This window comes from Oryzias latipes, chromosome 10 (assembly GCF_053564925.1).
Source record: "Oryzias latipes strain Hd-rR chromosome 10, Olatipes_Hd-rR_3.1".
NCBI lineage: Eukaryota > Metazoa > Chordata > Actinopteri > Beloniformes > Adrianichthyidae > Oryzias > Oryzias latipes.
Genome location: NC_136246.1, coordinates 9348323 through 9375417, shown reverse-complemented (window position 1 = coordinate 9375417; position 27095 = coordinate 9348323). Strand labels below are relative to the sequence as shown.

Here is a 27095-nt window from a genome sequence, read left to right as displayed (position 1 = left end):
AACTCACCAAAAATGAATACATTTTGTGTAAATGAGATTCATTTATTTTTTTCACATTTTCTTCTTTCATTGACACACATGTCTAAACTTCATTCCTTGAAACATTCAATTTGTATGTGCAAGAGCTTTTGTCTTTGTGTTTCCGTGGTTTCGGCTCAGGGGTGGCATGATGGGGCAGAAATGAGGCCCCTGGTCTTTCATCTCCACCCCCTCTGGATCCAGCCCCCACATAATGTATTGATTTTTTTTTTTTTTTTTTGCAGCCCACCGGTCAGGCTGCTCAGACAGACAAAGCACAGAGGCAGGGAGTGGGGAGTGTGTTTGTGTTGGGGGGGGGATCACAGATTTGGGGGAGGAGGCATGGCAGGTTGATGTCAGTCAGCCTGGACTCAGGGACGGCGCAGCACAGGATCAGCCTGCAGGCACTTTATTTGTGAAGAAGCACATTAGCCCATTTCTGATTGTGTGTCGTAGAGAGTGTAATGGGAAGGGGGGGGGTTGATGGGTGTGTCTTGGGCCCAGCTGCGTCCTGCACCTTTGTTTTCACAGAGGTGGCCTGCTCAGCAAAAGCCTGCAGATACTGACGGTCAAAGATTTGATCAAAGCAAAGCCAGCTTTACATTATAAAGGTTTCATGTGATGTTTTTTTATTTTGCTTTTCTTTTTTTTCTTTGTTCTCTTATCAATTTCTAATCTTAATCAATTTATTTTTTTCTCTATCCCCTTGATTTCTGTAACAAAATGACAAATGACACAATATATTTAAATATATATACATATTTTTATCTTAACATCTCCTTTGGAAGCTGACCTGGAAACAAAGTGCAACTAAATAAAATTGTTTGTTAAACAGCATGAATGACACTCTCAGCTTTAGCATCTCATTAAGAGAAACACATCTCACACTCCTCACTGTCTCTGTTTCAGGTTTAAAAGCAAATCCCTTTAAACTCTCTCCTTTGGTTCCAGCAGCCTTCTAACTGATTTTGCAGCATTTGGTTTGATGCTTCAAGTCTGAAGTCACAAAACAGAACCTGTTCCAAAAAACTGAAGAAACTGTTCCTGCTTTGGGAACAAGCTCGTCTTTGGTAGCTGCCGTTTGAACGTCTGCCCGTGACCAGAAACGGGCTGCTGGCCTTACTCCACACAACAGAAGCAGAGAAAATAACATCCAGAGATGCAACACATTTGAATTTATTGATTAAATCAGTTTATTGCTTAGCCCTAACAGGCTGTAAAAAAAACTGATCCTATCTTATTATTTTTACTTTATTGTCATTTTTAAGAATTGATTTGTATAATGGTGCAGAAGATGATGTTTTTCTCCAAAAAATAATCAAGAATTCTGTCTCTGTTTCTTCTTTAAGTAGCTCTTCTATCCTTGAATTGTTACCTGTTTGAACTGCTTATCAGTATAAATACACCTGTCCACACCTTAAACAGATTGACTGCAACCTCTCCACCAAGACCAAAGAGCTGTCAAAGGACACCAGGAACAAGACTGTAGACCTGAACAAGAATAGGATGAACCAATTTACAATAAACCAGCAGCTTGATGAGAAGAAATCAACGTTTTATTAGGAAATGGAAGAAATACGAGATCCAAGTAAAATCTAATTTCAAAGGGTAACCATGGTGATTGAGGAAACATCCCAGAACTACACAGGGGAACTGTTCAATGACCTGAAATGAACTGGGACCACAGTAAAATTGGTTGCAGTTAAAAACAGGCAAATGTCATCATGGATTCAAATCCTGTGGAGCTCCAAAGATCTCCCATGCTTAAGCGTAAGCCAGCACATGTCCAGACCCATCTAAAGTTCTCCAGAGACCATCCGGATGATCCAGGGGAGGATTGGGAGAAGGTCATGTGGTCAGATGAGGCCAAAATGGAAATCTTTAGTAGAAACGCCATCCCCTGTGTTTGGAGGAGGAAGAAGGCTGCAGGGGGTAGAAACATGGTGCTTTGGGGCTGGTTTTCAGCGAAGGGGAGAGGAAGACTGGTCTGTGTGAAGAAAAGGATGACTGGACGCCATTTATTGTGAGATTTAGCACAAAACCTTCTTTCCTCAATGAGAGAATTGAGGATGAACCATGGCTGCATCTTCCAGCATGACCATAATCTCAAGCACATCGCCCTGGCAACAAAGGAGGAGTACATTTTTTTTAATCAAAGTTCTGGAGTGTTCTAGTCTGTCTTTGGACCTCAAACCAATAGGAAACCAGTGGAGGTGGTTGAAAGTCTGTGTTGCCCAGCAACAGTACCAAAACATCACAGATCCTCATGGAAGAATAGACCCAAACTACAGTGTGAGCAAACTTGGTGACGATCTACAGAAAACCTTTGACCTCCGTCATTGACGACCAAGGTTACATTAGTATTAAGATGATTTCTTTGCTATTAACTAAATACTTTGTTTTCTGCACCATCATATAAATAGATTTCTCAAAAATCACAAAATGTGATTTCCTGGTTTCCCCATTTGTACTGAAATTCTGCCATGTTTCTTGTTGTTTTCCATTTTTTACACTTTCTGGAGACACAGTAAACCAACAAAAGTCTTTTTCAGCCTAGTGACAGTTCTGGTAAAGCTAAAGTATTATCTATCATCCATCAGCATTTGAAAAAAAAATCTACAGCAAATACGTCCACTTCCAAATATCTCAATAGAGCTTTTGTTTTCTGAGTTTTTCAAGTTTCATTCTGCTCAAAACAATGTCTCTACTGTCCACAAATAGAGTGCAACATATTCACTATGAAGCAACACAAAACCTATTACAGAAAGATTACATATGATGTATATTAGAAAATAAAGGAGAAGGAAATCATTTGGAGATAAAATCACTCTTTTTGTCTTTGATAAAGGATTCTCTACACTTCAAATATTCTGCTGTTTAGATCGTTTCTGCACATTAGAAAGTTGAAAATGTTCTTCATGCTTGTAGTTTTTGGCAGCCTCTTCTCAGTGATTTGCCTTGAAGCTGCTTTACTTCTCCTGGAAAACCAAACAGAAAATCAATGTTTAGTGAAGGAGTTTTCACAAAAGTGTGCATCATCCCCTTGCAACCATTTTGCAGTCTTAAAAAAAAAAGGGGAGTAGATTTAAATGTTTTCATACTCCATATGGATGACTTTGTGAAACATCACATCTTAATTTAAATCTGTTGTTAAAATGCGCATAACTTTAGTTTCAGTACCTGTAAAGTCTTCTTCAGGGATTTTATTGCAGCCGCTGCAAGAGTCCTAAATTCATTTGACGTGTCTTTGCTGTTAAACTATTATTATTTGGACGGATTCACTTATTTTTCAATGGGAAGCAATCAATAAGGGCTTATTGAACTCAGCAGTTCAAGCTTGTTTGATTCTTAATGGGAAAGAAAGAGACCATGTAGCTCCTTGTGGTTTTTTGTGTGTGTTTGATTTTTTTTTTTTTGATGAATAAAGAAAGTCATTCAGTTTCGTGGCAATCATGTAATTGTAACCTTTGTGCTATCCTAGGCACTTTAACGTTGGGAGTTGGGTCATCTAGACCCACTAGACAGTGCTCTGAACCTTTTTTCTTCAATGATTTGTGATCTTCACTGGTGTCCATGGATTACATGAAATCTTTCCACCTTTATCCACCTTTGTCATGGTAGGGAGAACACGTCAAAGGGTGGGGTCATCTAAGATAGCACAAGGGTTAATAAATCCTGGAAACCGAATAGATCGGACACAGATTGGATTATTAAGTGTGTCGCATAAAGTCTCATCAGCTGCAGTTGCAACACTGATGGTTTGTGCCTAAAAGTGTTTTCCTCTCAGCCATGTTTCTTTACATTATCTTTATGATGCAATTGTTTGGTTTTATTATTTTTTTACTGATGAATACTTAGGTATCTGCCAGACGTGACGGGTGACGGGCTGGTCAGTCAGATCAACAATCCTGAGGTGGAGGTGGATATTTCTCGTCCAGATGTGAGGACTAGGCAGCTGATCATGGAGCTGAGAGTGGCGACCAACAAACTTAAGCATGCTCTGAGCGGACAGGACATGGACTTCATGGACAGTGAGCGTTCCAGACATCACTATTTTATGCAAACCTCAATGCATCTCTTAAAAAGCTTTCCTCTTGTTACAGGCGAGGAGGGCAGTGGCTCAGGGGGTGAAGACCATGAAAGGTACAATGATGATTGGCCTGATTATTCTCCACCGCACAGTAAACCCCCACAGATTACCCCGCCCAACGCTGGAAAGTCTCCCAGAGGCAGAGAGAAGAATGGGCCCAAGTGGAACCGAAACAACAGCAAGACCCGGGTTCCATCTGCAGCCAGTCTGCTCCCCTTTCCTCTAGTTCCCCTGCTTTCTTTGCCGTTCATGGTCACTGTTGCCCCCATGTGGAGATAGCTGGTTATTACAGCCATCGAAGGAAAATGAAAAAGGAGCAACAGGTTTAAGCTGTATTCTATGTCGGCCCACCAGCAGAAAAAAATACAAAAAAGCCCAATGATACGTTAATAAAAAAAACAACAACTTCACTGCACTAAAAATTCGGCAGGGGTTCAGTGTTTTTAAGTATTTTCCTCTGTGACTTTTTGAAATCAATGCTGCCCCCTTGTGTACGCAATTGGTTACTACAGCCCAGGAAAGCAATTAAAAATGTTCCAATTGGAATGCCAGCAGAAAACCCCCCAGCAAAAATCACAATGAAAACTTCCTTAGTGTACAAAAATAAATTCAAAACTACCAACCAAATGAGAAATTTCTGTTACACTTTAACAAAAAATTCTGAATGTCTTAAAACCTTTTCCTTTTATTTTTTTGGAGCTTGTCTGGCTCACTAAGTCAGCAGATAATGTGGTTACAACTTTATTTAAATAATTTATTCAATTTTTAAAGCGTAAAATATTATGTTGACTTAAATTGTATTTTTTTTTTTTAAATTTTTTGTCAAATATTTTGTATTCCTCTTCTTGTTTGAGTGTGTGGGTTTGTTATTGTCATCTGAAAATAGGTTTGACATTTTGGAACGAAAATACATCATATTATCATGTAAAATGTTGGATTAACAGTAGATCTGTGTGTGTGTGTGTGTGTGTGTGTGTGTGGGTGTGGGTGTGGGTGTGTGTGTTTGTATTTACCATGTTCTGCTGTCTAGTTGAAGTGAAAGGTCTTTTAAAAAGGGAATTTTAAAGAATTATTCTTCCAGATCACAAATGATGTTGCAGATTGGAGACTGTTCTCCTGTCTCCTTTGTAGTTGTGCGTGTTGATCAGATTCAAGGGTTTTCAATGGGAAAAGCCTGCATTTGGGGGTGAAAGTAGTGCAAATGTTTGTGGGTTACTTTTGTTTTTTAATGGCCACAGAAATACACGGACGGCCCAGGTGAAACCGAAACACTTACATGAGTGTATGCTTTTTTACTCAATGTCAAAAACAATCAACGGTCTGATATTTTTCAAAAACACAGAACCCCCCTTTAAACTTCTGCTATTTATTGAGAAGATCTTAATTCCAGTTTTGAATACAATCTCCAGGGTTTTTCCATAACTTTTGGAAAATAAATTCCAGTCTATAACCTTATGTTCTTATTCCCCAGAAAGTTGTTTCCAAGCCTACGGGTTTGTTGAATCCCTCAGAGAAGCACAAAAGAATGTATAAATGCTGCAGAGGAATTGTTAGACATTTTTGTTTGTACAGGAGAATTCTTTTTTTGTTTTGTTTTTTGGTAAATAAAATGGCATCGTAAATGTTTAAAAGATGATCTGGTTGGAAGCCGATACCAGCAGGCATGGATGTGTCCATTTGGATAGAAATCTGTTAATAAGGAAGACGTGTTGTCATGATTTCTCCAAAAACACTATGATATTGCACAAAAAATGATGTAATTATGCGCCTTGAATGGTCGGCAGTCCCAGCAGTGAGTGGTTGCTGCAAGCTATTACATTTCCTGTGTTTCCTCTGCTTCCATTCCTTCATGGTGAACGTATAGCACAAGCTTTTTTTTTTGTATTTGTATGCTTTATGTTAGACTTTTCTGCTTCATTAAAACATTTGATGAAAGTTCCATTTGAATATTTTTATTTGCAGTGTGATTTTCTAACTGTAAAATGACGTGTTCACTGGAAACTGAACACGAGCTCAGGTTAGCTGGAGCCACTTCATCAGGGATCCTCTCAACCTTTAAGGTGTTCAGCTGGATCCTCCGATGGCTTCTTCTTGTGAGTGAGGTGGTGAATACATTTATACTAAAACAAAAAGTAGATAAAAGACATAAATTTATGGCGACACAAAAGGTGTTGAACTAATTAGAAATGACTGACGGTTCTCTAGAATGTATGGAATCAGCTGTAGGATGTTGCTGTTACCTTCCACAGGATGTAGCCAAGAAAGCACAACAGCAGCAGCAAAGTGACGACTGTCAGGAGGATTATCCACCACGCAACTTTGGTCAGAAATTCAGTTTTTCTTTCAAAGAATACGGTCAGCTTAACCTGCAAAATAGGAAGGACATTGTAATTTAATACAACCAGTATTTTGGTTCAGTCTAATTGTCGTGACAAATTCTTACCTGAGTTACATTTGTTTCTGATTTCAATCCGATATTTCCTGGAGCGTTGTTGAGGCTGAGAGTGACATCCACTACAATGTCAAGGAAATGTAAATGGCTGTAATCCTGAAGGAGAAACATAGTTATATGTTGTGATCATTAACTAAAGTCAAGCTCTACTTGACTTTAGTTAATGATCACTGTATTTATTTAAGCAAATGTGATTTAAGCAACTCTTTTGTTTTGTTTTATTTTTGTCTTATTCTATGCATTTCAATCTTTCTGTAATGAGTTTGATAAATATGTGTAAATTCTTTATTGCTTTGACTACAATGCTTGAAATAAATCAATCCATCAAATCAAAACAAATCAAATCAAATAACAACCACCAGTGTCAAGAATGAAACTAATTCATTTAAACAAAAAACGTATTTCTAAAGGCTGCTTTGAAAAAAAAGCCATCAATAAAGAGTTTTTAGATTATTTTTTTCTGAAAACCTCAGCCAAAGTTGCGTTCCAGAGATGTGAATGGAGAACCACCATAGCAGTACTGTCCAGTTCCACCAGGGGGCACCGTATCTCCACACACGTCAGTCCGTCAGAACAACTCTGGATGAGAGGAGGACAACAATTTACAACCTAAAACAGTCCAGACACCTTTCACATCCAATATTTTAGAACTTTATTTATTCAAAAATGTCAGCAGCAGAAAAACAACTGCAACACTTTTTGCATTCATTTGATTAAACTTCTCAGAATTGGATAATTGATTCCTTACTAAGGTTTTAAACTTTCTCTTCTTGGGAAGAAATGTTAACCCCTCACTAGACAGAGCTTCTAGCTTGGTGTCACGTTTTCGCCTTGATGCAGCATTCCAACCCTCAAAGTCAGATACATCATGTTAGAATTATTACTCACAAATGTGGCTCAAAACTTTACAATTAAAGAGCCCCCCCCCCATTACCTTTACGTCTTTCAGTGGGTTGATTTCATTTGCAGGTGAACAGGGCACAGATCGAACACCTTCAGTGCTGATGTGAGTCAAGTACAGGAGCCATTTCCCGACAGAGGTCTCCTTTGGCCAGTAGACGTTCAGAGACGCGTTTGAAAAATACTTCAGGGGTCTGCCTAAATTTATTATCTTTGAAAAACAAACTTATGAGGTTGACACGAAAAATACATTCAGGCAGTTATACATGTTTTGTAGAGACATTCAAATGTACCTTAAAATCAAACTGAACTGATGCTCCTATTTCCTCCAGTGAGTGGATAGCACTCTCGCCCTTCAAAATGTCACCAAGAGAAACTTGAGAAGGTCTGACGACTCTGATAAAGTAACAGACCATTCTGTCGTGAATTTCATTCCAGAAGACAATCAAAAAGTTGATTTAAGGCAGAAATGCTGCTACGTTGTCCTGTGAAGCTGTGTAAAATCATCAGAAGTTCACAACCATCACAAAGCCCTCTTCTCTGCCGCTAACACAAAGCTACACTGCTCCCAGCATGTCTGTGTCTCTTAGCAGCCGGACACACGGAGAAAGCAGTGATGTCATCGCCCCGCCTCCCCGCTGGAAATGCTTTTTCAGAATGAATATTGCGACAATGTTCGCAGGGTGGATGTGAAAATGAAAATGCAATCCCCTCTTTGCATTTTCGTTTTAATTATGACACAGAATAATCGGTCTCAAAGTATAAAATGAAAAAGCATTTTGAAATATTGCTTTTTCATTTTAATTTTGAGTCATTTGATGCAGTTACATTTTGAAAATGAAAAAGCATTTCTATTAATTCATTTTAATTGTCAAAGTAGACATTTCTAAATGAATTTTGTTACACATTTACCAGAGACCTTTTTGAAAAAAAATGTCAAATACCATTTTCTTTATCATTTTAATTAAGTGACAGAATAAGCTGGGTTGAGGAAGGAAATGAAAAAGCATTTTGGTGGATTGCTTTTGCTTTTAATTTTACAGTCAAAAAATGCAGCTTCATTTTGAAAAGGAAAAAGCATTTCTGGTTTTGACTTTTATTTTTAATTATGCTACAGAATTGCTTCAATACGGCCACAACTCTGAGGCAAATTTCTAATGAATTCCTGCCGTTCTGCAGAAACTATGTCCTAGAAAATACGTTTTCTTTTTTATTTTGGCTAAAAACTTTATAATCAAGTAACCCTAGTGCTATCTTAGATGACCCCACCCTTACATTGATGTGTTATTCCTACCATGACAAAGGTGGATAAAGGTGGAAAGATTTCATGTAATCCATGGACACCAGTGAAGATCACAAATCATTGAAGAAAAAAGGTTCAGCGCACTGTCTAGTGGGTCCAGATGACCCAACTCCTAATTTAAAAGTGCCTAGGGTAGCACAAGGGTTTAAAAGATCACTGGGAACCTTTTACAATAGAGCAAAAGAGGATTGTAGTGGGACTTTAAAACAGTCAAAAAACAGAAAGTGGTAGTTTAAGAAAAAGTACAGATATTAAGCACCTACCCATTAATTTTCAGCTCCAACTCAAAAACCACTCTGGCTAAAACCTCAACTGGCTGTAGATTCTGCACACTTGTCCTGAAAAACAGGAGTATTCATCATTCACAATGGTGGACAATTCAATGATCCCTGCCAAGTATCACCTTCCTTTCTCCTCTAATCAACCTACGTTTGAAGCTGCAGGGTGGCGTTCACGTCCCTTGTGCTCAACGAGATGCCAGAAGTTGTCAGTATGACATAATATGTGAGCTGAAGTGGGGGCGTGGTGGGGCAATAACAGGATATCAGAAAATAATCATTCAGTGGTTACTTCTATACAAACTTTGGGAAATATTTTCTATTTGTCTTACTTCAGCATCTCTGTGGAACGGATTTCCCAGCTCACAGTCTATCAGTGTCCCGTTCTCATTGGCTGAGCAGCTCAGCTGTGTGGAAACCAGCAACATTTCATGTAAACATGTAGAGCACCTTTCTTTATTTCTCTAATTTGGGTTTCATTGGACAGAATACTTTTATTTGACGTCTACCATTGTTTTTCCAGAGAAAAAGAAAATCTGCTGCTCACCTCTTTTCCTCTGTGGACAACAGACGAGTACCTCAGAGTATCTGGAAGAGTAATGATGACGTGACTCTGATGTGCATCGTCACCATGTCTGTTAGTCACAGTGATCTCCAAAGCTATGTCTTCATCAGTAGGAGTGATGACTGCAATGCCATCCTGTCTGAACAGATAAAATAGACACTTGGAACGGTTCATCTATAACCGAGCATTTATTTGTTAGAAAGAAGGAAAATATTATTCTTTTTTACCGGACTAATAGTGTGAAAACAACTTCTCCATTTTGAGTCTTCTTGGAACAGAATTTGTACTGAATCTGTAAGTTACTATTGCAGATATTGTCATCGCCACAGCCGTCATTTATGATTATAATCTGTAAAGAAAAAAGAAAAATGTTTTACTATGGGACTTTCAAATATCAAATGATTCCACACATTTACTGGCCTTGCTGTGAAAAAGCTGGAATTTTGAGTGTATTTTCACTAAAAATATTATACTGATAATCTAAATTTTAATGTATTTTATGAATTTTATATACATAAATAAAACATAATCATAAACAGATTATAAGTCATTGGAAATCAAAAAGTATTAAATTATTATTAGAGAAAATTCTTGTTTTTAATTGAAAATCTAAAGTTCTTGACTGGAAAAAGGTCAGTCATTAATGATATTCTGGCATGGAGACAGGAAATGCCAATCAGAGGTAAATGTGTGCAAAAACTCATTTTTTTTCGCAAATAATGGTGAAGCTTTACTTAAAATAATGACAGATGCTTCTCACATCTGGTTGTGTTTACTGATGTTGATGGGATTTTGGGAGTAACACGTTACTCTGTCAAAATGTGTTTTTTTATAAGATGCGAACAAGATTGGGTGTTATTGTGAATATGTAAATGCAGCTATCATGTAGCAGTGTTGGAATGTGTTTTTTATGTGTTACTAACAAGTTTGGGAGTTAGCATAGTGAAGGGTTATTTAAACTAATTGAAGACTTTTTTATGCTTTTACACTGTTAAATGATGTTTTTTTTTTTTTTTACGAGGTAAAGCATTTATACCTTGTTATTAACACATTGATGAATGCATTGTCACATTAACCCACATGGAGCTCCAGACCAGTTGAAACCAGTTGAAGGGTGCTTCAAGGACCTACTCAGTACTTTTCCACTGAAAAACAAAGTTATAAATGATCTTGCTGGCAGGAGAAGGGACACGGACACTGACCACTCACGATGTCGATTTGGCATGGACGACTATTTAAGGTGTTAAGGACCATGGGGGGGGGGTTTCTTCTGTCCTGCCAGACATTGGCCTGAAGCCTCCCAGGGGGGCATTGTCTGTCATGGTTTAAAACCAGAGTACTCTGTATGAGTTTGATCCAATTGAGTTTTTTGGTCACTTTCTTCCTCATCAATGAAAACGCAGAGGTTAGCGAGTGAAACCTCACAGTCGTCACAGTAATGTTAGTTTTAGCGGTATCTATGTTTTTTTTGTGTTGCAATCAAGGTTGGGAGTTACAGGTATTGTGAATACGCTAACACAGCTAACATGTAGCGTGTTACAAACCAGTTCTAGAGTTCTTGTGAACACAGTTAACACATTCTGACTGATGGAGTTACCTGTGACTCCTTTGTCTCACTTACTGCGCCTTATAGTTCAGTGCGGTTTATAAACGATGTAAGTTCAAAAATAGACCATCCATTGATGGTGCGCCTTGTGAGCTCTATAGTGTAGAAAATATAGTACGTTTTTACTCACTTTAAACTTTTTATGCGCCTTAAAGGAAAATACATTTTCATTTAAATGATGTTTTACTCAATGGTGCAGCTTTTTCAGAACTAGGAATGTAGGATTCCTACAGAAGTATTATGGCAGCATGTAAATACAGATACAATCCAGACTATTTTAACCCTAATCTCCAGTACTGCATAATCCATATCATTTTACCTCTGACACAGTGGTTTTCTGCTGGTAAAGATTGAGGACAGGAGGGATTCTGGACTCATCAGCACTCATCCTGGTCATTTCTTCAGAGTTCCATAGGGACACGGTGACAGAGACAGGGATGCTGCTCAGCTTGTCTCTAATGTCCCGCTACAACAGAAAAACCCGTTTCAGTGTGCCGCACACTACCATGCATGGCAGATCTACTAAAATGAATCTGCAGGAAACATGCAAGCAATTCAGCCTCTAAATAACAGGAGTTTTTTAATGTAATATTTGAAAGACCTGTTTTGTAAAATAGCAACACTTAAACTTGAATTTCTTTTCTTTTCTCTTCTATTCTTATTATATTCTGTGATGAACTAAAACTGTACCAAAAGTCGGAGCTTGATGTCAGTACACATTTGTTTTCCTTTTTCAGGAAGCTCCAGTTTTCCTTGAGAGGAAAACAGAAACTCCACTCTTGATCTTGACGTCCTTCTTTCTGAATCAGCTTCAAAAATGTAGTTAAGTGCTGTGAAGAATATGTGAGTGTGAGACAGCAAGCGTGACCAAGGACCTACTCACACCAGGTAATCCCTACTGAGCCCTCCTAGAGCCCAACTGTTTGCCTAGTAAAACTTTTAACTGACCAAAGCTTTAGCTGACCGATAGGCACTAGTTTGTTGGTAGCAGCCAATAACAGTAGCAGACGGTCCTCTTTCTTTCACTCAATGCTTCGGAGAACCGTGCTTCGATACGTTTAGTAATTACAACAGACCAGTATCAGGCTAAATCATGGCCTAATTCATCAGCAAGGACATACTTTGTCTAAGCAAGAAAAGAAGACATTGCTCCAACCCCCCCTCAAAAAGATGCCATGCTTTGAGGTCAAACATACTTGGGCACAGTATGGATTGTCTGGTGTCAATGGGCCATAAAAGCTTCAGTACACAATAAAAGGTAAGCAATATGATAATGATGCCCTGCAACCCAAATGATTTCAACTTTTTTTCCATTTTTGGCAGATTCACTCAATTTATGGACAACTGCTTACAGTGTACAGCTGTGTTCACACCCAACGTGATTTAGGCCAGTTTCATTGTTAAAATGTACAGATGTGATCAGGGGTCCTTCGGGCAAGGCGAAAATTCTGACGTGTGGCGAGTATTTGACTATGTGAGATCAAATATCTGAACTTTGGCAAAAATTTGCCTCACATCAACCAATCAGAGACGTGTGTTGATGATGCTAACAGCATCATCATCACACGTCGATCTGAACTTTAAAACAAATCTGAATCTGAACTTTGAGATATTGTAAAAAATTGTATTCTTGTTTTCATTTTTCCCTCCTTGGACTAATGCAGGACAGCAAGTCATCAAACTGGGTCACAGACACATGAAAATACCACTGAAAGCTCCTGCAGTAGATGGTGAACCTCACCGTACTGGACAAGTCTCTGAATGATCTCATGAATAAAGACATGGAGACATGTTTACAGATGATATTCTAGAACTCTTTCAAATAAAGAAACCTGATCTCTCGACATCATCTATAACTTCCATGCATTGACTGTATTTGAGATGTGCAGATACAGTAATGCTTCCATGTAGCGATAAGGCTAAAAGCTTTAGACAGTAGCTCCTCCCACATGTGGCAGGAGAGTCTAGTTGATGTGTCCAGCAGTGAATTTGTCATGCGTCTAAACAGAGGCGGAGGAAGAGGATTCACAGTGCAAATTGCGTTTGGTGTGAAAGCAGAATAAGATCATACTGTGAAAGACATGCATGTTGTCCACCAAAAATAAAAACTAGAATTAGAAAAAGCTGGAGTAATGAAAGAGCAAAAATATAAGAAGGAAACTCACTCAGTTTTGCATTATAGGATGCTGGTTGTGCTGTATAAGCAAAGCATGCCTGACCTGCAAAAGCGCTTTGTGCAGAGACATGTTCATACTCAGTCCTTAAAAACAAGTGTTTCCTCCTATATATATATTTTTTATTTCTGTTTAGTAAATCTCACCATGTCTGTTCATCACACCGTTGCTTTATGATGTTTACATGATTAGGCTTTATTTTCATATCCGTTCTGACACTGACGACTGGTCGTGCCCTGAGAAAAACCAACAGAAACTCCAATTCAGTTCAGTGATCTATATTAAAAGGCAAAGACTGCAAAACAGAACAAACTAAATTATGCCTTAGCAATTAAAAGAGAAACTGCCTCAACGTGTAGCAGCTGAGTCATTAAAAAAAGACAAACAATTAATTCAATTCAATTCAATTCAATTTTATTTGTATAGCCCAAAATCACAACAACAGTCGTCTCGATGGGCTTCGAAGTAAAACATGAAATCAAAAGGATCACGAATACAAAGAGTTCAATAGAAAAATACTAAAATGAACTAACAAACTGACTAAGCTATACTGGCATCCCTGCCCTTAGACCCCCCTTCGCAGTAAGGAAAAACTCCCAAAAAAAACGGATTCCGGAAAAAACGAAGAAACCTCAGGGGTGCCCACATGAAGGAGGGATCCTCCCCCAGGACGGACAGGCGATTTACCAGACATCTTAGAGAAGAATTAACTTATCTAAATCTACAACTACATATATAAAAGTCCAGCAGACGAGCTTCATCCAGCCGTGGTTGTGGGGACAGTCAAAGGCGCGAGTCGAGCCGGAGACAGGAACCACAGCCAGGTGTAGGAGCAGGAGAAGAGACGAGGTACTCGGTCAGGTACAGAGCAGAGACGAGCCAGAGATGAGCCAGAGGCAGGATCCACAGCCAGGTGTAGGAGCAGGAGCAAAGGCGAGGTAAACGGTCAGGAACTGGAGCACGGATGAGCCAACTGGAGTCTGGAAGCACTCCCACTCCCCAGGAGGGGAGAGGAAAAGAGGGACAATACATGAATCGCACTGCACCAAACAGAGGCATGGAGAACTAAATGATAAATTATGATCAAGAATAGAGGAGAGGAAGGGTAGAAGTAAAAAAGGAAAGAGGACAGAACCCCAGTGCACCATAGTTACCCCAGCTTCAACTTCTAGCAGCCTTTTAAAAGAAATAGTTATTATTAAGTTTAATTTAAACAAACTAACATTAAGTTAAATAATCTCTGAATACTAGCTAGTCTGACAGTAAGCCTGTCCAAAGAGGAATGTTTTCAGTCTAGCTTTGAATGTAGAAACTGAGTCGGCCTCTCTTACATGAGCTGGGAGTTTATTCCATAAGACAGGGGCTTGGTGGCTAAACGCTCTACCTCCAACCGTACTTTTACTAATTCTAGGAACCACAAGCAGTCCTGCATTTTGCGAGCGAAGTGTTCTGATTGGTTGGTAAGGGACTATGAGGTCCTTAATATAGGACAGGGCCATTCCATGTAAGGCCTTATAGGTTAACAGGAGGATCTTGAACTTAATTCTAGAATCAACTGGGAGCCAATGGAGCGAAACTAACACAGGAGTGATGTGATCTCTTCTGCTGGTTCCAGCTAACAATCTAGCAGCTGCGTTCTGAACAAGCTGGAGACTTCTTAAGGAACTCTTAGGACACGCTGCTAACAAGGAGTTACAGTAATCCAGCCTCGACGTAACAAATGCATGGATGAGTTTTTCAGCATCACTCTTAGAAAGTATATTTCTGATCTTAGCAATATTTCGCAGGTGAAAAAAGGCAGTTCTACATGCCTGAGATATGTGAGCCTTAAATGATAAATCCTGGTCAAGTAAAACCCCAAGGTTTCTAACTGTGGAATTGGGGGCTATACTTATGCCATCCAGGGAGACTATCTGAGCAGACAGAGCATCTCTGAGGTTTTTAGGACCAAGTATAATGACCTCAGTTTTTTCTGGGTTCAAGAGGAGGTAATTAATTGTCATCCAGGTCTTGATGTCACTGATGCAGGCGTTCAGTTTTTCTATCTGGTCATTCTGGTCAGGCTTCATGGATAAATACAACTGCGTATCGTCGGCATAACAATGAAAATTAATGCTGTGTTTCCTGATTATGTTTCCTAGGGGTAACATATAAAGCGTAAACAGGATCGGTCCCAAGACTGAGCCCTGTGGGACTCCATAGTTGACTCGAGTGCACTGAGAGGAATGGCCATTTACATTAACGAACTGATACCTATCAGACAGATAGGATTTAAACCACTGGAGAGCAGATCCTCTGATCCCTATGTCCTGCTCTAATCTATGGAGTAAAATACCGTGGTCGATAGTGTCAAAGGCTGCACTGAGGTCCAACAGGACCAGAATAGAAAGTAGTCCCTTTTCTGAGGCCAATAACAAGTCATTAGAGACTCTAACTAGTGCAGTTTCCGTACTGTGGTGAGGTCTAAACCCCGACTGAAAGTCTTCAAAGTGGCTGTTGTCCTGTAGGTGGCAGTAAAGCTGCTCAACTACAACTCTTTCTAGGATTTTAGAAATAAAGGGCAGGTTTGATATCGGTCTATAGTTGGCCAAGATGCTAGGATCCAAACTGGGCTTTTTCAGAAGAGGTTTAACAACTGCATATTTAAAAGACTGTGGCACGTAACCCGTTTCCAGAGAGGCATTTATCATTGTTAATATGGGATCATTAATTAGGGGAAAAGTTTCTTTAAAAAGTCTAGTGGGAATTGGGTCTAACAGACACGTTGAGGATTTGGAGGACGTAATAATTGATGTTATTTCCGCTTGATCCACAGCAGTGAAGCGGTCTAATGTTACAGAGGTTTCTATGGATGCCTCCATTTCTACCGCTTCAGCCTGTTCTGGGCTGATAATAGGAATAACTTGATTTAACTTATGTCTAATATTTGAGATTTTACTATCGAAAAATGTAAGAAAATCATCAGAGCTGAGAGAAACAGGAACATGTGGTTCTACTGAGCTCTGACTGCGAGTTAATTTAGCTATAGTGCTAAAAAGAAATCTTGGATTGTTTCCATTCTCTGATATTAAGGTTGAATAGTACTGGCTTCTAGCTCTACGCAGAGCTTTTTTATAATTTAATAGGCTATGTTTCCAGATATCCAGAGACTGCTCTGAACCAGAGCGGCGCCATTCTCTTTCCAACTTACGGGTTTCTCGTTTAAGAGAACGAGTTTCAGCGTTAAACCACGGTGCTACTCGGTTTTGTCTGACGAACTTAGGTTTCAAGGGGGCAACAACATCGAGTGTACTCCTGAGGGCTTGTAAGGCATCATTAACAAAGTGGTCATTTATACAGGGACTGATACTATGGGAGCTGGTCTCAGAGTATTTTCTCAGAATATCACTAAGTACTGGCTGAACTGTGTGTTTAAACTCAGACACAGAACGGTCAGTTAAGGTTCTTCTAAGTTGTTTCTTATTCACTGGGACAGAAGGATGTTCCAGTGTAAACTGGAAGGTAATCAGAAAGTGATCAGAAATGATGGGGTTAAGAGGAAGGACACTCAGCTGGCTGATCTCTATCCCATGGGTTAGAACAAGGTCCAGGGTGTGCTTATGACAGTGAGTGGGTTCATTCACACTTTGGGTGAAACCAACATCATCTAATAAAGCTGCAAAAGCCTTTCCTAGGCAGTCACTGGGGTCATCAACATGAATATTAAAATCCCCTAATATTATAATTTGATCAGAATCTAAGACAATAGTCGATAGGAAGTCGGAAAACTCAGTTAAAAATTCTAAATATGGGCCGGGGGGGCGATAAATAATTATGAGTAAAACAGGTTTTCGAGTTTTCCTGTTTGGGTGACTTAAAGACAATATGATGCTTTCAAATGAATTATAAGCATTTTTAACTTTAGGGCTGAGAAGTAAGCTAGACTGTGATATTACTGCCAAACCACCTCCTTTCCCTGAAATCCTGGATTTCTGATAGTTAGCATAAGTGGGGGGGGTTGCTTCATTCAATCTAACATAGTCATCCTGATGGAGCCAAGTTTCTGTTAAGGCTAAAAGACTAAGATTGTTATCAGTAATTAACTCGTTGACTAAGAGGGACTTGGAGGAAATGGATCGAATGTTTAATAAACCGCATTTAATGACATAATTCTGCTTGTGAGAACTGCTGTCTGTCACTTTTAAGTTTCTATGACGCGCTCCTTTCATTTGTCTTTCAGCACATAAGCTAAAGCTAGAACCTGCTTGACTTTCCCTGCATGGGTTTTGCACCGGCACTAACCCTAAGGGAGGTTCAGAGGAGCGTTTTACACTGCTGCTCTGCGCCCGGGTCTCGTCTCTGGATTGTCAGGTTAACAGACTAAGCCTAGCAGAAATGTTTCTAGAAAGAAGAGCGGCACCGTCCCGGGTGGGATGGACGCCGTCTCTCCGCATGAGACCGGGCTTCCCCCAAAACGCGCTCCAGTTATCCACAAAACCAACGCCGTTTTCTGGGCACCATCTAGAAAGCCAGCGGTTAAATGATGAAAAGCGGCTGTACATTTCATCACTGACTAAGTTCGGCAGGGGACCAGAGAAAATTACAGTGTCGGACATCGTCTTAGCCAGTTTACACACCGAAGTTACGTTTAACTTAACCACCTCTGACTGTCTCCGTCGGGCATCATTACCGCCTGCGTGAATCACGACTCGACGGAACCTGGACTTATTCTGAGCTAACATCCTAAGGTTCCCCTCGATGTCACCAACTCTGGCCCCCGGATAACACCTGACTGTAGCCGCTGGGAGCTCCACGTTTCTAACTTCAGAAGAGCCTATAACCAGAGTTGAGTGTTCAGCGGGTGTGTCGCTGAGGGGGGAGAACCTATTACTAACGTGGAGTCTCGGGTGCTCTAAGTTTTTGCGTTTAGCACTATGTTTCCTCCCAACCGGTACAAACCCCTGACTGTCTCCCGGCTGTTGGGAGGGCGCTGGGGTGCTAGCTAAGTTAGCCCTGGTAGCGCGGCCCGCGCTACGAGTAACGACCTGGCTAGCCGGCTTAGCTTCCACTGTGCGGAGCCGCGCTTCTAACTGCTCCAGCCTGGCCTCCAAGTCTAACACAAGACTACACTTAACACACCTACCCCTATCTTCACTAAAGGAGGCAGGATCATCACTAAACATATGGCACATGGGGCAGGAGAGAGGAGGAGAGGCGGAAGGAGTGGTGGTGGCCATACTAGGTTCTAAGCTAAGGCTAGCGGTGTTTAAGTAAAGAGAAGTGGTTTATTTAGCAAAATGAGAAAAGTGAACAGAAAGCGGTTTAACAGTGGTGAATTAGCTAATAAAAGGTACTAGATGTGAATATTAACCCAGATAACCCTTAGAGTAAGCAATAGTAGTAAGGCTAATGCCAAACAAGAGGACAGCAGTCACACAACTAGCACTGGGAATATCTCACCCGGAAATGACGTCACAGGAAGAATTAAGGAGAAAATGAAAAACAATTAGTTTTAAAAGAGTTAAAAATCTTTGTGTGCAAGCAAGAAAATATCCCCCACCACGCCATGGTCAACAGCCTGAAATGTTTATAAAAGGCAGGATGGATCCATGCTTTCAAGGTTGTTGATGCCGAATTCTGACCCTACCGTCCAAATATTGCAGCAGAATTGGAGACTTATCAGATCAGACAACGCTTTTCCAACCTGCTATTGTCCAGTTTTGGGGAGCCTGTGTGAATTGTAGCCTCAGTTTCATGTTCATAGCTGACAGGAGTGACAGTCTTCTGCTGCTGTAGCCCATCTGACTCAAGTTTGGACCAACCTAGAGTCCAACAACCATGTCACATTCAAAGTCACTTCAATCCTCTGTCTTCCCCATTCTGATGCTCGGTTTGAACTTCAGCAGATCGTCTTGACCATGTCTACAGAAGTTTGTGTTAACGAGCAGTTGGACAGTGGTACTGTTTTATATTGTATTTAGACATTATTCTAGTCCCTTGCATCCTCCAAAAGCCAGATTCATTACCTGTAGTTCTTATCTTATGATTCATGACATTCCTGTTCTATTCTTGTCTTTGCATCATCTTCCCAGCTTCTTTTCAAAGTTGGAGGATAGCATACCAAAATATTCAGTTCTTCATCAGACCACTAGACATTGGCTTTCTTTTCAAAACACCTATTACAAATGTTACCTGTGTTTCTTCTGTTTGATACATATACAATCAGTTATTTAAACATTTGTTTTTAGAAATTACCTGAAAACAAAAACAGAGTCTGAGAGTGATCCAACTGCCAGATCAGGGTACTGGTTGTTGTCTATGTCCATGTTACAAGAGAGAGAATATCCAAAGAGATTCACTGTTTTTAATGCAGGTGAGATTACCTGAAAACAAAAAAAAGCATTGTGAATTTTTTGTCTGCTTTTGCTGTTTTAATATTGGCTACCACAGATTTTAAATTCTCACAGAGATAAAATCGAACTGACCTGGGATGCTTTTTTGTGGACCCCCTCTGCTGAGCCACAGTAAATGTACACTCGACCGGAGCCTTCATATGGAGCTCCAACAGCAATATCTGTGAGCAGGAAGGAAAGGTAAACCCAAGACAGAAAGGCTGAGTCCGAATTCTTCTGCTACCCCTATGGCTTCTCCTTACCCCTCCAATTGTAAGGGCATTTGGAGGGGTAGGGTTGTCCAAAATGTTTTTTTAAGCGCTAACTCTCGCGGCGGACGGCTTGGCATCCCTCTGCCGCGAGGGTGTGGAGAGGGTGAGGAGAAAAGCTTTCTGCCCTTGGATGTGCCTCTGATGCACAGAAGTTTACATTTAAATATAAGTAATGCTTTTTGCTTTAGCATGACTTTTTTAAAGTTATAAAGCTGATGTTTTTATGTATTTACTTTGTATGTATAGCGCCAGCAGCTCCACGCTAACATAGCTGACCGGCAACTATTGATGATGTCATCAAGTGGGAGTAACGTCTGAATCTGAAGACAGTATTTTTCCATAACTCTCTGTTTGGAGGGCTAAAAGTAGGGGTAGGGAGAAACCGTAGGGGTAGGCGAAGAATTCAGGTTCTGCCAAAGGCTTCCTGGAAGTGCCTTTTTGTGCAAAGATCAACTTTCAGAAGTCTCAAACCTCCATAACCATCTTGATTAAGGTCTCCTAAGTTTTCCACTGCCAGACCAAACATGGATTCCCTTTCTCCATGGAGTGGCACTGGAACGATATTATCCCAGTGTTTCCCGTTCCTGTTAATATAGATGAAGACGGCTCCTCCAACATCCTCATTTTTCATATAGAACTGAGGGGCTCCAACAGCGAGGTCTTCCCACCTGCACAAACCAGAAACACACAAATAAACTGTGGAGGCCTAATGGGGGTGTAACGATTAATCGATTTATATTCCTACAACACAACCAGATGGGTTCTTCTGAGGTAAGTTGGTAATAGAATCAACATATGCCATTATAAAATTGTTTCAAAATGAAATAAATCAGTTCAATTGATATTGGAAAAAAACGTTTGGATTGAGACACAGTAGGTTTAATTTAATATGACTTAAAAAAAAAGACCATTGCAGCGGACAACACACACGTGATGATCCCTTCATCAATCCAGTCCAATGTGTGGAAACATTATATTTTGCAAAGACATGTGACCATACAGTGTGCTAGAATGTTCTAATAATGTTCCGATTTTAGGTGAGTGAATTGGATTGAATCGAATCATCCAAAATGAACCAACACCGACTATGAATCGTATCAGCAACCACAAATTATTATATGAATCAAATCATTTGTTGTAATTAATCATTATGCCCCCAATGCTTCATCATCTCCATTCTTTGGCACGCAAGCCTGATCTAGCAATTCAGGCTGTTACTGCAGAAACCTCTGAATAAAATAAACAGCATCGATATTAAATGTACAGTTGAACTAAATTCAAGAAGGATGTTTGTAGCTTTGGATGGTTCAACAGGATTAAACTGAAATGTAGTTTGTATCCATCAGCAAGCCTAGCATTCATGAGAAAGGGTAACATGTTTGACATGAATTTGACACAGACTTATTATACCACAGGAACACTGGCCTTATCAACTGCACAGTAGATACTACTACAATTGTGTGGGGTATTTACCGTAAATTCCGGGTTATAAAGCGCACCCCATTACAAGCCGCACCCACCTATTTTTACGTGCTTATATATTTTTGTACATACACAAGCCGCATCAGTATACAAGCCGCTGCCTCGACAAAGCGCGTCCTGACTACCAGAGTGTGCATGGGTCATTACCACACTGTGGACAGGTACTGGCCTTGTCTCAAGCTCATATATCTAATTACACCCACAGCTGAAACAGCATGGACCTCTATTCTGTTCACAAGTTCCTCAGTTATGGGTTTTTTTATTTGATTTTTTTAAATTTTTTTTAACTTATTGACAAACTAGGTATCATACATAAAATTACTAACAGTAACCATATAATCAACATTACATCCCTCAGTTATGATGAGGAAATTTACATCCGCGATCCCCCATTTCCCATGAGTCTTAGGGGCTAAAGGCGGGGCCAACGCCCGGCTCGCCACACTGTTGTTCGTGTTTAAGAATGAGCAAGGAGCAGCAGTGCATGGAGGGGTGAAAAGGAACAGCTCTCCTTCCACTTGTGTCGCGGCAGCATTATGGTACTAACGGGGCTGGTTAAAAAACATCAGTAAAATAGCGTGCGCCTCAGCGCGATACGCGCGCCTCAGCGCGGCGCGTTCGTCAGAAGCTTCCTTTCACAACAAACACTTGTTGCTCCCCGGACGCCTCTGCGCTCCGCGCTCGCCAAGCGGGCTCCTTGTCTCCCCTTCCTATCCGAAAAGCTCACACGGCGGCTGTGAGCTTTTCAATGCAAAATTCCGCTCAGTCAGAAACCGTAAAAACGACCAAATGGATTTGTGTTTCCAGTCGTGTCCCGACAAAATAAAGGCTGATGTTATTCACACATATTTACGTGCAGCCAGCCGAGTCACTATGACTCAGAGGTAAATACACTTCTGAGCATGCGCTGTTCTCTCCGTCACGCACCTGACCGGCATTTCCATTTTCTGATGGGGGATTTTTTCACGCTGCTTTTAACGATTGCTTTTAACTTGAAAGCTTTATCATATTGTAGCGGCGATCAAGTGCACGTTGGGTCTAATGGCACCAAAGGATTCTGGGATGCGGCCGGGCATGCGTGTTTCTTTTTGTTGAACCATGACTGAAGTGTCTAAGACCTGAAGTGACCTCCATGCTGTTTGGCTGCTCAGAGGTGTGTTAAAAAAAATGACTTGTGCTTGGTGGTGGATGGCGCATACAAAACCATTCACCGAGCCCGAATGTACGTACATGGCGGCCGCCAATCAAATCCATAAATTAGCCGCGTCACAGAATAAGCCGCAGGGCTCTGAGCGCAGGAAAAAAGTAGCGGCTTGTAGTCCGGAAATTACAGTAATTGATCTGATCTTTATGTGAGTGTGTTACCATGATAACAAGTCGCACCACAAATCAAATAGTCCACTTTTTGAAAAAACATGATTTAAATCTAAAAGATAACTAAATTAAAGTCCTGGAAATCTATTTAATATTTTCATATAAGACCATGGTATGAACAGAATGTGTCCAGTATCAGAAATCAATGGACTTCGCAGAAGTATTGGTCCTCCGCTTCACGGCAGACAGTTTGCGCCTCTAGATTGTCCATTAATTTCTGATAATGGACAACTCATTGAGCAATATCCCTTACTTTTTGTTGAATTTGTTTGATAATGAAATACTTTTGTTTTTCTGTGCTGCTTTAGTCAAACAATGTGCTCTTCACTGTTTTTAACAAATCTTCAAACCTATTTAGCTGAAAATAACAGGGTCAATGCAAATATTACTATAAAACTTATGCAAATTGTACTAATATATTTCTTCAAACTGGATCCGATGGATTTAAAGTATTTTTACCCATCAGCGTTGAGATCGACAACTGCTAAATCGTAGCCAAAGGAGGAGGCCAGGCCTGGTCCAGAGAGAACATGTTCAACCAGCAAGTTTGTCTTAACCTCAGGATCTGCCTTCAGGAAGGCCACCTGGCCGCTGAAGCCTCCTCGGGGGGCTCCTGACACAATCGTCAGCTCTCCTCTCCTGACTAAAGACATTCCAGAGTCCACAGAGAATCCTGAAAAGTGAACAAGTTTTGCTGTTTAAACTCATGAAATAAATTGTAACCAAAAAAAAAAAAGGAATGAAAGTTCTAAAATTTAATCCAAACCAACCCAGATAGCTGTTTGCCTGGAGAGGAATGACTTCCTGATCAAAGCGATCTATAAATCCAGTTTCTCGAGAATTTTCATTGGTGTAGTCCAAGTTATCCAAGGGTTCCATGCGCACAATTCCTGTAAGAAACATTTGACAAAAAAGGACAACAAAAATAGAATTACATTTTTAATGACTCAAATTTACTTCTGAATAAATAATTTATATGTGATCCAGGAGGATTTCCCTAAAAGGTAATAAAAAGTAAGAAATATTTTGATTGTTAAACACATTTTGATTTAGTCCTAATTTTTTGGCATGAATTTGAATGGGTCAACATTTGCATGACATATTTTTGAATTTCACCTTTCCACTGATAAGCTCCTGGTGCTCCAAAAAGCACAGAAGTGTTATCCTTGGCAAACGATGCTCCGTGTCCCTGTTGGCAGTAAGCGAACCACTCGTGGTTGTTCCGTCGATTGGCCAAGTGTTCATTATCACAAACCACCCTCCGCCACGTTCTCTCCTCAGTGCCGACCTGCAGGTGGTCTCCTAGGAGGTAGCACTGACCCGTCAGCAGGTTAGGGCTGTAAGGGCTTGGATGCTGATATCGATGAGCGCATGCCTACAAGTGGAAGACAAACTGTATGTACACTGGCACTAACTTTTGTTGACTTTTCTTCAACAAGGTTGTGAGTCTCCCTTACCATTACATTTTTACCAACACCTTGGCTTGTGACTTTAATTCCCATCCATTGGTTATTTGTTCCTTTACTACTGAGGAACTCTGGAAGAAGATAAAACAGAGCACATTTGGAATGGGTTGTGTGATTCTTCAGGAACATTTAAACTTGCTAACAAAAGGCAGATTTTGTGAAGAACTGCAAAACATCCTATTGGAAAACACACAATGGCCATTCTAGTGCCTCCTCTTGTTTCCAAGCTTTAAAACTTTGCTTGACTGATGAAGGAACCGAGGCTCTCATTCTGAGCATGTCTGTATATTCTAGTGTTGCAAGCATAAAACTAGCCCAAAACTATCTTAAAAGCATAAGTACAAACTAACTTTGTTTTTTTTTATGTGGACAGCTGGAGTTAGTGTAATGGTGGTATTTTATAATCTACTGTTTCCATTTCTTAATTTACAATTCCACAGAGAATACAGATTTTAAGATGTTACTTTACAATATGAAAGCCCTAAGTGCAAAAGTTAAAAACATGTTACTTATTGTTTTTTTCTTTGTTGAAATAATACTTGCCACAAAATCTCATTCCGTTGGAAAGCCTGTTTTAATTGTAATAAAGGGTGCCAAATCTGTAAGACTGTGCACCAGTGGAAGGATCAGCAGATCTGCAGGGGGTGGGTCAGAGCATAGTCCTCATGCTGCATTCACACCGAACGGAATTCGCGTGTCAGGGGCTTCCAGTTTCAATGTAAAGTCAATGTAGAAACGTTGTGCAGAGGTCTTGCGACGCGATTTGAGCATTGAACGTGGTGTGTCAGTCTGGCAGTGGCGCGTTTTGGCAGTGGCAGCACAATTTTAGCATCACTGTAGGCTTGCTAAATTTCCCATGTAGAACCAACAAAAATATTTACAGCAAAATTAAATGTCCGTATAGCCCAGTTTTAAGGAATGTACTGTATTTGATAGTCATTGTTTTGCTTTCCAATCATTTCAGAGGGAGTGGGAAAATGTCCTTTTTCTAGAGAAAATATATTGTTTTTATCAGAGCTCAAATTTGTGCACATTTTGATCAGCAAGAGGGTTGACTTATGGGTGGCTCAAAACTCAATTCACTTTGTTAAAATAATCACAGATTTTACTAAATATTGAAGAGGTTGGCAAAGTGAAATCTGGTCAGTGATCCCATCCCACGTCTGGCTTCATTCTCACCATGATGTCAAAGATTATTGGTCAAAATGCCTAGTTGCAAGTCAAACCAACGTACCTGTGTTTGTCAGTCTGGCACTATCAAGTGCTTGATGGTTTGAGGTCAAGACTGCTGGCAGGTTATTTCATTTGATCAACTCCTAAATTCTGGAAGTAGTTTCTGATAAACCTCACTCTGTGTCACAGGATAGAATTCAGTCCTAGACTTAGAAATATTGAGTTGCCACAGATAAAAGAATCTAATGATTACATTTCTCTGTACTGAGACTGCTTCCAATGAGGACAAGCCTTGCTTTTCACAGGCAACCTCACACCGTCACACTATCTCCACCAGAGGTTGATCTATTTGTGCAGCAGCATACAGTAGCATTGGTACTCATCACATTGTGACCCGATGAGACCAGAGGTTGGGCTGTGTGCAGTCTGTTCTGGATTTTCTGTACAGAAGGTCACAGACTATGTGGTCTTGACTGCAGATTTGTCAAAATAAGCTACTTGACCTGAATGCTGATAGAATGAAGGAACTGTCTTCTTGGTGGGCCTTCTCTATGTGGTGTCCACTTTCTACTTCTTCTGTTATGAGGAAATTTCAGCTTGGAGATGGCACTAGAGCTTGCTGGAAATAATGCTGCAATTGTTTTTTTGGTTGAAAAACCAACTTTAGGTTGCCATGTAAAAGCACTGGTTAAGTTGATTGGTGACCGTCCAATTAGCTACTAACTGGGCTACCTACTTACAACTGTAACAGAGTCCATGCTCACAAATGTTTACAGGTGATCCCTGATTACACACGGCTATACCAGAAGCTCAGTGACTGTCTCTCTTGACGGTCCTGCTGGATTTGAAGGCATTGTCAGTCCAAAGGCTCTATGGTAATTTTTCTCTCCCCGCTGGATAAACCATCAAATGGTTCCCAAGAAAGACAGATGAAGTACAGAGGAGCATTGTTACAACAAAAAAATAATCTGTCTAAAGCTAATTTCCTCACTTTAGTACAAATAAAATGACCATTACAGCCAGGTTAAGATAAGAAAACAAACCTTTGTGGTCAAACTTGATGGGCTGACAGTGCTCAGATGCTGTGCTCAAGTCACACATGTAAACAACTCCTGTAACATTCACGTGATCTTGGTGTTTCGCACGTGGGGCTCCCACAAGCAATCTGATGTAAAACAACAGGCAGTGAGGGTAAACATAACATTTCAGCAAACCTGAGAGAAATGACTTCCAGCTTCACTCACAGTTTCTTTCTGGCAGGACTCAGCTGCTCGTGAAAGGCAACAGAAAATCCAAAAAGTGTCCCCGGATCTCCTTTTTTCTGCATGACATTTTCTGTGTCCAGGTTAAAAGCCGCAACATTGAAAAGTTGAAAGTGCAAAATAATCCACAGAGTCACCATGAGGCAAAGCTTTAACATATTGTGCATTAGAAAGAGGGTTCCCATTCTATTGTGCTTTTTATAGAGAGCACAAAGGAATATAAAGAAAGAGACTGGCTTGAGCGGGTGCTCACAGTTCCCTGTAGACGCCTGCAAACAAGGCGTGGTGACTGGAAACAGTTTCCCAGAC

At 40.3% G+C, this 27095-nt stretch overlaps 2 protein-coding genes across 5 annotated transcripts in view; one reads left to right on the top strand and one right to left on the bottom strand.

The window, feature by feature from the left end:
• Positions 1-6047, top strand: part of gpc2 (glypican 2) — a 20333-nt gene extending 14286 nt beyond the window's left edge. For 2 of the 3 annotated variants that reach the window (XM_078953526.1, XM_078953527.1), the window contains exons 10-11: positions 3877-4049; positions 4122-6047. In XM_078953526.1, coding sequence (XP_078809652.1) covers positions 3877-4049; positions 4122-4387 — 439 coding nt within the window. In that variant the 3' untranslated portion in view covers positions 4388-6047. Of the gene's footprint in view, positions 1-3876; positions 4050-4121 lie in introns of those variants that run through there. The other variant, XR_013658300.1, reaches the window with a different exon arrangement.
• On the bottom strand, positions 6045-27095 carry LOC101172910 (integrin alpha-6). Of its 2 annotated transcripts, XM_078953524.1 has the most exons (26): positions 26769-27095; positions 26568-26689; positions 24343-24422; positions 24174-24260; positions 24002-24074; positions 23656-23775; positions 23345-23558; positions 20501-20697; positions 19851-19939; positions 19621-19748; positions 13533-13622; positions 13378-13442; positions 11903-12042; positions 11532-11678; positions 9834-9955; positions 9589-9745; positions 9374-9448; positions 9193-9272; positions 9027-9101; positions 7754-7856; positions 7495-7671; positions 7309-7410; positions 7029-7139; positions 6552-6656; positions 6349-6474; positions 6045-6228 (listed from the first exon to the last, which is right to left on the bottom strand). In XM_078953524.1, the coding sequence occupies exons 1-26, from the start codon at positions 26969-26971 to the stop codon at positions 6157-6159; spliced, it is 3060 nt and encodes a 1019-aa protein (XP_078809650.1). In that variant the 5' UTR covers positions 26972-27095; the 3' UTR covers positions 6045-6156. The 2 variants fall into 2 exon arrangements, with proteins under 2 accessions (XP_078809650.1, XP_011478159.2); XM_011479857.4 differs by having other exon boundaries at positions 24002-24260.

Bases quoted from the DNA above. Each gene is read 5' to 3' on its own strand.
- LOC101172910 (XM_011479857.4), bottom strand. From the start codon at position 26,971: ATGGGAACCCTCTTTCTAATGCACAATATGTTAAAGCTTTGCCTCATG. The intron at 7,857-9,026 runs GTAGGTGCTTAA...TTACTTTATCAG, and splicing joins TTGGAGCTGAAAATTAATGG to AGTCGTCAGACCTTCTCAAG. The intron at 6,657-7,028 runs GTTTTCAGAAAA...TTTCTCCTTCAG, and splicing joins GGAACGCAACTTTGGCTGAG to GATTACAGCCATTTACATTT.